The sequence below is a fragment of the Haliotis rufescens genome, unplaced genomic scaffold (genome assembly GCF_023055435.1).
Source record: "Haliotis rufescens isolate VD_foot unplaced genomic scaffold, xgHalRufe1.0.p SCAF_1, whole genome shotgun sequence".
NCBI lineage: Eukaryota > Metazoa > Mollusca > Gastropoda > Lepetellida > Haliotidae > Haliotis > Haliotis rufescens.
The window spans coordinates 13,689,287-13,699,847 of NW_025963779.1; the positions used below are offsets into that span (position 1 = coordinate 13,689,287).

The window sequence follows — 10,561 nt, forward strand, 5'->3', positions numbered from 1 at the left end:
CAAACACTGCAACTTCATCTCCTGCAATCAAACCACCAACTCCTCATTTCAAGAAATTTGCTATTTTCACCAATGTGAAATGTCTTTTAAGCCAAAAGAAATGATAGTCTTGGTTCTCAGACACCCCCTGCATCATCATAAAGTCTGCCATATGTTTTGTTTTTATTGCCATTTTCAAAAACTATATAAATCCTAATAACACTATGCACAAAAAAATTGAAAATGGAAACAAAAACGAAATGTGCAATGAACTTTATGATGATGTGGGCAGTGCCTGAGAACAAAGACTATTATTTTTTTAAGCCTAACAGTCCCACAAACAAAGAATGTAGCCCTTCATTAAACATCAATATACTACCAGTATTAACACTCCATAGCAATCGTGGCTGCACAATTTACGTTGGTTTATCCAAGCATAGTCGAGATGGACAATCTTTTCTTCCTGGGAATTCTCATACAGTTACATAGAATGTTTCCTCCTAAGGTAACCGGGCCCAGAAACCTACCTGTCAGCCTCGTCAAACACAATATACTCCACAGACTTGAGCTTCATGTCCATCTCCACGACGACATGGAGGAAACGTCCGGGCGTTGCTATGATGCTGAAACAATCAAGTTCCACACAGGTTCCATGATGTAATCGGAACTGATAGATGCTGATTAACTAATAGGTAAAGTAAAGGAGCACAGGGATGCAACTGAATTTACTTGCTGGAATAGTGACAGCATATAGCGACACCCCATAAATAGCCTGAAATTATACTAGCCCTTGTGAGTGAGTGAGTGAGTGAGTGAGAGTGTGTGTGTGTGAGAGAGAGAGTGAGTGAGTTTGTGTGTGTGTGAGTGAGTGAGTTTGAGTGTGAGTGAGTGAGTGAGTGAGTTTGTGTGTGAGTGAGTGAGTGAGTGAGTGAGTGAGTGAGTGAGTGAGTGAGTGAGTGAGTGAGTGAGTGAGTGAGCGAGCGAGTGAGTGAGTGAGTGCGTGTGTCTGTGGTTTTACAACACCTTTAGCTATATTTCAACAATATCACGGCCGGGAACACCAGAAATGGGCTTCACACGTTGTACCAATATGGGGAATAAAACCCAGGTCTTTGGCGTGACGAGAAATGCTTTAAACACTGGACTACCCCACCTCCCCTACCCTTAGGATACCCTGAACATTATACAAAAGGACTAGTGCTAAGAAGCATTCCTGCATGCATATACAAAAAAGGTTATGAATAATGAAATTATATACAGTATCTATTTCTAACATACAAAACATCTAGGAAGCAAGTAACTATGATGGAAGACAATGAGATCATCAGGGCAAATGTCTGTGGCTACTTACATATCTGGATTTTCATGTAAGGCAGCAAATTGGTTCTCCATTCTGTAAAAGCAATGACATAGTGCACACCTCATGTCAACTAACACATGCTATTGGTACCAACTCATTCAGTGCCCAAACTTCATAAATCTACTATCCAGGTTGTCATTGTACAAAACAACCTACAACTGTAATAAGCCTATGTTAAGGTATGGGTGTTACGATTACCTTAGTGCTACGCTAAGATTGCTTTGTACAACGGCACCCTGGACAAGTGTTTCAGCATAATCATATTTCGGTAAATTGTAGTCTAACGTATGGACTTTGATCAGATAAGATGTAGTCAGAAACATGCCACTTATGTTACCAGACTCAGTCCTTGTACTGATAACCTTTTTCCAGTAAGGAGGTGAGGTGAAATGGGGTTTAACGTCGCGTCCAAGATTATTGCACTTATATTGCGACGTGCATGTACGTGTGGCTGCTTGTACTAGTCCGGACCAATGCCAAGTTTATAGTGCTAGCCCACTGTGATACCATGCCGGAGTTTAACATGAATACCCCACTCAGACACAGGATACTGACTCCGAGCCGACCAGTCCTTGTTTTGGCCCCTTAATGCCGAGCACCATGCAGGGTAACAACAAGTACCATCATTTAATGTCTTTTGGTATGACACGTCCGGGGATTGAACCCACAACCTTCCGCTCTCCGGGCAGATGCTCTATTCACTAGACCACAAAACAAACAAAACAAAAGCATCTATTTCTAACCTGTCTCCACCGAGGATAACTGCAGCCTTCAGACCAGTGAACTTTCCCAGCTGGAACAAAAGTGATAGGTACAGAATACTTAAGTGAATCCAAGTGAGTGAGTTGGCTTTAATGCCGCTTTTAACAGTATTCCAGTTATATCAAGGCATGTCAGATTAATGTGGGAGGGAAGCCCGAAGTGGTCTCAGACGTTTACCACTTAGGTGAAACCCATGTGCACGGGTATGGTGCTGACAAACCTAGAAACCGGGATTCGAACCCACAATCATAGGTTTCTGGCGTGCCCAAGGGACACAACTCTGCACAGCGAAACACATCACCTTAGACAACTGGGCCACCTGGGTGCCGTTGTACAAAACAACCTTAGCGCTACGACTGTCGTAAGTCTATGTTAAGGTATGGGAGTTACGATCACCTTAGCGCTAAGATCGCTTTGTACAACGTCACCCTGTTCCCACTTCTGAATCTCAGAAAATAGAACCTAAATAATCATAATTAGATTTTGGTCAAAATAGAAATCAGTAATGATGCCCTTTGTCCAAGTTTTGCCTGCCACTGAAACAAGCATCAAAATCAGAACTGGTGATCCTACATCATTCACAATTGCAACCAATGTATACAGTGCTTCTGATGATTTGTTCCAATGTGCATGATTGTGTGTGAATGACAGAAGGCACAGCATGGTTAAACACAGCACAGTCTCACCTCCTTTGTGAACTTGAGCGTCTGTAGCGCCAGTTCCCTGGTTGGGGACATTATCATGGCCCTGGCTCCCTTAGAGGAATGGGCTTTCAGCTTCTCAAACATTGGAATCAGGAACGCTGCAGTCTTACCACTTCCTGTCCTGGCCATGGCAACCACGTCCTTACCATCCATGATGAGTGGCACTGTCTGTTGAGAGATATATCCTTATAGTTATACACAAATACACTACTTACTCAATTCTCCTAGTTTTACTGATAATTGTTACATCATGCCAAACCATTACCGTATATGACCGCGGATAAGCCGACCCCGCAGATAAGCCGAGGTGTTAACTTGACCATTGAAATACGAAAGAAAATGATATGACCCGCAGATAAGCCGAACCAGGAATTGAAAGGCAAAAAACACTGCAAAGTCGGACTGCAAGACATGTGCCGGTACTCGCAGATATTCAAAAATATAAGATGAAAAACATTGTAATTATATTGAAAAAGTCATTATTATTTCTAAAAAAGATTTAACAAACCAGTCATCCACTTTCATAATGTGGGAAGCTGTTTCTCTTGTCTTTTTTTAATCTCATAATGATCGTTATATGTTGCCATCAACAACGAAGCGCCATTTTGTGAATCGGTGTATATAGAATTATGAACCCGTGAGAAAATATATCAGCTAGAGCGAAGACTCGCAGTTTTAATTCAGCATCGTAAGCATGGCGTTTTCGTTTCAAACCCATAATGAGAATGTCAGTCAGTAAAAATATACCAACTTTTATAACCCCCTTTACACCACTATTGTATGTTAATCCAATTGAATTAAATAAACTATCATACTATGAACACATTAAATGACCATCACTTACTCACAGGCTTCTCCAGTTTATGAAACTAATCTCTCGAAAACAAAGGAATTAAGCCCCTACTCCCAACACGATCGCTAAGCACCCACAACTTGAAAATGTTTGTGTAAACAACATGACAATACCAATCGGCCCGTTATAATCAGTGCTCATTTCCTTGTGTACCTTGTTGCTTTTTAAACAACAGGAAGCAATCACGGTGGTCACCGTTTGTGACGTCACAGGAAACAGCTGATCACATGTTTTTGCAAATGGCGAACGGAATAACTCGCCGATACAGTTTTATATATGCCTCTTTCAATAAAAGTAGACACTTGTTCACTATCAATTTATGCACTTTGCAAAACGTATGTAATAGCTATTGGCGATTGCATCTGGGGATTATATATTATAGCTGTGAATTACATACACATGTAAAGATTGTGGAGTTTATGAAGAACGATAAACTTTGAACATTCAATTGAAAACTTATTATCGGAAGTAGTAACATGCATAACATTTTTTTAATAATGACAACATTGGTGTATAATAATAACTTTATTGATAATTTATAACAATAATGATTCTAGTCGTGGCAACTTCCAAACTTTCGGGAAGTTGTAATCTATCGGACCGTCATTCAGGCGATGTTTCTGACAGATCACGATCTGAAAAATACTATCATGAAAGTGTATCCCGTGGATAAGCCGACCCCTTTCTACAGAATCTTTTTTCTGATCCTCAAAATTCAGCTTATACGCGGTCATATACGGTAGGTTATGAATGGCCCTCAAATAAGATTACTTTAGCCATACAGAAATTTATTCCACATACCGGTACTTGGAAACATGGTTTTACACATACTAACTGAGAATGGATACAAATAATTTACATTTTGAGTCCTGGAGCTGCAGTTGAATCATTACAAACAAATCAAAGTGGCATATGTTACATGTAACTGACATTTCCATCCTGCAAAGAAAAATACACTCAAATTTCGGAGTATCAATGGTTTATTTTCTTCAAAATGTTTAATCTTACATCTTAACAATAAACTGCCCCTCTACAACAGGCTTCGGCACCTGTGCAATGATATGACATCAGCAAAGATCTTGGAACCTGGCCAGCATGGGAGCATTATATTCATGCCTTGGGACACCCAAATTATTTCGAAGAGTCTCCTGGCCTCATAAATAGATTGATGCAGGTAAATTCTTTTGAAAGAAACCTTTTCACACTTACACAAGATCTGCAGTAGGAGGAAGGTTATAGATAAAAGCAAATATCCCAATCTTCCAATGCAGCATCACGGAACACATGGCTACCAGTGCTTATAAACATACTTGACATCCACAAGTATGACAAGTGCATCAGATACTGTGTCACTCATTAGCAATAATCCACACTCTGCCCTCAAGTGCCACTACACGTACCTTCCTCTGTATGGGTGTGGGGATCTTGTAGCCCTTCCTTGTGATGCCCTTGTACACAGGGTAGGACAGCCCTGAAACAAACATCACAAAGCAGGGATGTCAAGTCACTCCTTCATAAAGTAGCAGTATTTACACGGATCATTCAGAGCTCCAGATAAGCTTTTGGTGTTGTGGGTATTTTACGCATGCATTTAAAATCATTGGGTATCAGTAATTCTATCTGGGTATTCAAATTTCTGTTACCCACTAGTTTTTACACATGTGGGAATTTAAGTTAAATATTTAACAACAAACTAGTTTCATGTGGGTTAGAGAGCTTTATAGGACTCAATAATACCACGATACTTCCACAAGAAAGTGTGATGGCAAATGATCATGATGTTACTGTCATCGTGGAGTTTGGCAAGGTTGAAGGAATACCCGTTTATAATTTCAAAATAAGTTGCTGTTTCGCTAATCGAAAATGCAGGGTTGCTTCACCATATTTTGATGATACGCACAAGTTTTATTTTTGTAGAGTATCTGTAATGTTCGTTGCGTATTTGATACGCTTTGATTTTATTTTACTGCGTATTTCTGCATTTCTGATGCGTAATTTATGCAGATACGCAGCCTATCTGTAGCTCTGATCATTTGTCACTATGTTGTCAAGTAGCATTTTGATTTTCATCCTAATTATTTGGACAAGGGCCTTTTTAGGCCCACTGATATATTGTTATGTAAATTATTGGACACCTGTTCGTATGATTGACATTTAGCAATATTTTGCCTTCTGACACTTGAAAGTTTTGGACAAATGACATGATTAAATACATATTGCTCATGTTGCTAAAATGTGTAAAAAGTAACATCAACAGAATATCAAACTGTGGTCAAGCCTATGATCAAAAGGATTGTGTTACTATAAGTTTACCTACGACTCCTATGAAAATGAGGTTGGATCAAAGGCTTGCTTTTCAAAAACAAGTTCTGCTCATATCTTTTACAATGAAAATCCTTTGGGTAAAAGGACCCTTATCATACCTTGTCTTTTGTGGAAAATCAAACATGCGAAAACATTAAATTAACCATAACTACTGGTTATGATTTTTTAAACACCTTACACAATCTAAAGCTAACCATGTTAACATGTTTGTGTGTGGAATCCTTTCATTCTACTAGCAGTGTAGTGACACGTGAGTGAGTGAGTTGGGTTTAACGCCGCTTTTAACAGTATTCCAGTTACATCACGGAGTGTCACCTTAATGTGGGAGGAAAGCTCAAAGTTATGCAGGTCTCGGGCGTTTAGCACTTCGGTAAAACCCATGAGCATGGGTATGGTGCTGACAAACTTAGAAACATAAAAGGGCGAACCGGGGTTCGAACCCACTATCATAGGTATCTGGCATGCCCAACGGACGCAACTCTGCACAGTGAATCACGGCGCCTTAGACGACTGGGCCACCCGTGTCCCCAGTGACATGTGAGGAGTAGTTGTCAGCTTGGAAGCATCTGCAGCAGCAAGACGCTCAATAATGCCTGGAGCAGACCCATTCTACCAGGGTCTCAATCCACAAAGCAATCTTAGCGCTACAGTTGTCGTAAGTCTATGTTAAAGTATGGCAGTTACATACACCATAGCCCTATGATTTTTGTAAGTCTTTGTTAAAGTATGGCTGTTGTGATCACCTTAGCGCTATGATTGTTGTAAGTCAAAGTTAAAGTATGACAGTTATGATCACCATAGCACTACAATTGTTGTAAGTCTATGTTAAAATATGGGAGATACAATCATCTTAGAGCTAAGATTGCTTTGTGGAATGGGGTACACTACAATATAGCTTTCAGGAAGAAATTTGTTTCCAAATTAAAAGTAGCATGAATAGTAGTGAGTGCGTGAGTATGGTTTTACGCCGCTTTTAACAATATTCCAGCAATATCATGGGCTTCACACATTATACCCATGTTGGGAATTGAACCCGGGTCTTCGGCGTGACGAGTAAGCGCTTTAACCACTAGGCTACCCGACCACCCCAAATGAATAGTAACTTTTGATTTTGGCTCTGCAAAACAACATTCTACAGTTCTACACTAAAAGTAACATGTATCATGAAAAAATGCGCCTTGATCATGCTGATACAAGTATTGTATCATGAGACTATTTAATCTTGTTAAAAAACGATAAAAGTACAGGAAGTGCAAAGGCTATGTGAAATGGTAGGAAAAAGAATTGCAAAGTACTACATTCTGACTGTTTATATGTGAGTTCTCAAGGCACTATTGTTCTTATAACTCGAACCTAAGAGTAAAAAACCTGTTTGCATGGGCCTCTAGCCATTCCCTTGAAGATAGTATGTCTACTTGACATGACAATTGGCAAGCTTATTCTATGTATCATATTGTGTATCACATCAGGCCCTACTATGGAGATATACATGGTGTTGTGATGAAGTGCACTTCCCTAACCACCTCACTGCTCACACTTATCTACAATAATCTAGGCAATGACTCAATGAGGCAAGCAAAATTGACTTTGAAAATTCACTGATTGATTGGTCGGTGATGGTAGCTATTACAGGGTAGACACCATCAGTTTTACCCAACTAATTCACAGCTCGTATTGGATGAATGGATCATGTAAAATAGATCGATTTTGGAAGAAAACAATCAGTCTCTCTAGATTTTCATCAGTCTCTGGCTGACTAGAGCTCGGACTAAAATGATGAATCAGTATTTACCCATAACTTGGAAGCCACCAGACTTTTTCTTCTTCCTGTTTTGTTGCGTTACGAGTTTCCGTGTCTGTGCCATCTCCTCATCTGAGTCCATATCAGACTCCTCATCGCTATTCTACAATATTCAACCATACATGTCAGTCTTCCCATCACCATCACTAGTCTGCATGTGTAATATTCAACGGGTGCAGGTGGAAATGGCACCTTAGCAAAACATCACCAATTTAGTAAAATGATTGATCATGTTGATTCTCTTTTTGTCACGATATTTCCCATACCACTAATAACATGGTCTTCTATTGATTCTCTTTTTGTCACAATATTTCCACATACCACTAATACCAAGGTCTTCTATTGATTCTCTTTTAGTCACGATATTTCAACACACCACTAATAACATGGTCTTCTATTGATTCTCTTTTTGTCACGATATTTCCACATACCACTAATAACATGGTCTTCTATTGATTCTCTTTTTGTCACGATATTTCCACATACCACTAATAACATGGTCTTCTATTGATTCTCTTTTTGTCACGATATTTCCACATACCACTAATAACATGGTCTTCTATTGATTCTCTTTTTGTCACGATATTTCCACATAGAACTAATAACATGGTCTTCTATTGATTCTTTTTGTGTCACGATATTTCCACATACCACTAATAACATGGTCTTCTATTGATTCTCTTTGTGTCACGATATTTCCACATACCACTAATAACATGGTCTTCTATTGATTCTCTTTTTGTCACGATATTTCCACATACCACTAATAACATGGTCTTCTATTGATTCTCTTTTTGTCACGATATTTCCACATACCACTAATAACATGGTCTTCTATTGATTCTCTTTTTGTCACTGACTATGAGTTTAATTGAATAAAGGTACTTAAAACTTCAAAGTATTTGTTGTTTTCACAATGAGTTTACTTGCGCATCCCAATCAGTGTCGGTGAGTTTATTTCTAATTTCCAATGAAAACATGTTGTAGGTAATTAACATTTTCCAGTTACTTGTGTTTGCATGTTGACCTGTAAGTTTAATTTAATTTATTTCTTGTTTTTAAACAAGGGGTAAAAAATTTAAAAATAAAAATAAGGCACCGTTCTTGCCTTGCTATAGTAACCATTTGGCTGTGGGTCAATTTTTATTATTGGTGCTCTTTTGCTGAGGTGCTGTTTTAGCAATAGCATGGTATGCTATATTATTACGATAGTTAATTTATAATAGATTATAATGGCGAATGCTTACCAACATATCAAATATGTCATACGCAAAATGTTTCTTGTTCTTTATTCAACTTAATGACACTTCAATTAGGATTGATCTATGCTGATTTTCTTTACTGAGTTCGGTAAACTGGTACCTTGTACATGTATCTGTCATTAACGACTCAAAGGCAGACAACTCTAAATTATTGCGGGATCACTATTTTTTGTGGTGTGATACATGTGGATTATGTGGTTTACATAACTTCCTGTTTTGGATTATGCATAATCAGTATTCATACCACCAATGTTGGGTCAAGGGACATCTTCCAACCAGTGGATTCATTTCTAACCAATTTTGAATGTAGGTAGGGGTAATTTAACCACCTTTCAAACTCCCTTTCACTTGTCTCAACATGCCATGCATGCTGAAGGTGTGACATATAACCATTTATTACCTACGAGGTCAAACATATCGGGGTTCATAAATATCATATGTGCCCTAGGGTCATATCAGGTCATGAGACAACAGTGTATAATTGTTTCCGTCATCTCGATGGCTTGATATGTCAATTGAATCTTATTGTGACGTGAGGTCGTAATGAAGTCTCACTAGAAACGACTCCATAGCTGAAGATTATTGACGACAAATCGTGGTTCCGCTGCTGTTGTCATGGTTGTGACTTACTGTCCTTATAGGTAAACACTAAACTTCGTCTCTGTATGTAGATATCTTCTTCGGATTAATAGAACATCATATTCGTGTTCAACTTCATGTCACACTTTGTTTACGACACTCGTGCCTATTGTATCGTAGACACACGTATCATAAACATAGTATGACATAAACACTCATACAATATCCTCTATATATACATACTAAATTTGATCATAATCCTTTTTCTTATTATTCACAAATCCAGTTGACTGCGAATATTAATATCTTTATATACCAACACATTTTCCATCATGTCTATCACATTCTTCTTATCAAGTTTATCACATATCACAAAAAGGTTTCAGAAGAGATATTTGCTGTTCACTCCCCTTCATATCTTTCCTTGGTTTCCGACAATATAATAATGAAAAGCAATTTAAAAGAAACTTCGACACCAGCTAGACAGTCTGATTTTACACAACTAGATCTATAAACTACAAGTGAATTAATAACTGGATTAATTCCCTACGGTATAGCCAAAGTGAATTCCTTAGCCTGAAGAACACAAACAGCAACACTTAGCAAGACACGAATAAACAAGTTAGAAAAATGCAGATAATAGATATATATATATTCCGTAAACTACCTTATGTTTGACATTTCTGTTGGTGGTGACCACTTCTAAATCATCGGATTCCTGATCACTGTCAACTTCCTCATCAGGAGATTTCGACGCTTTAACTTCCACCTTTCCTTTCTGATTATGTTGTTTTCTATTCTTTGGCTTATATTTCTTCTTGTTTCGACCCTGTTTAGGTCTTGCCATTTTAACAACACTTCAAGGCATGAACACGTGCGTGCTATTTTTACTTAACAACAAGTTGTCTCCCTTCGTATGAAACGAATAAGAAATAT

At 38.4% G+C, this 10,561-nt stretch overlaps 1 protein-coding gene across 1 annotated transcript in view; it reads right to left on the reverse strand.

Annotated features, from left to right (window-relative positions):
• The window catches only part of LOC124148407 (ATP-dependent RNA helicase DDX54-like), a 43,593-nt gene extending 33,068 nt beyond the window's left edge, over positions 1–10,525 (reverse strand). The window contains exons 1-7 of the mRNA XM_046519489.2: positions 10,293–10,525; positions 7,776–7,887; positions 5,059–5,129; positions 2,788–2,973; positions 2,083–2,132; positions 1,331–1,372; positions 507–602 (exon numbers count right to left, since the gene is read on the reverse strand). Coding sequence (XP_046375445.2) covers positions 507–602; positions 1,331–1,372; positions 2,083–2,132; positions 2,788–2,973; positions 5,059–5,129; positions 7,776–7,887; positions 10,293–10,472 — 737 coding nt within the window. The 5' untranslated portion in view covers positions 10,473–10,525. The remainder of the gene's footprint in view (positions 1–506; positions 603–1,330; positions 1,373–2,082; positions 2,133–2,787; positions 2,974–5,058; positions 5,130–7,775; positions 7,888–10,292) is intronic.
• Positions 10,526–10,561: the final 36 nt, after the last annotated feature.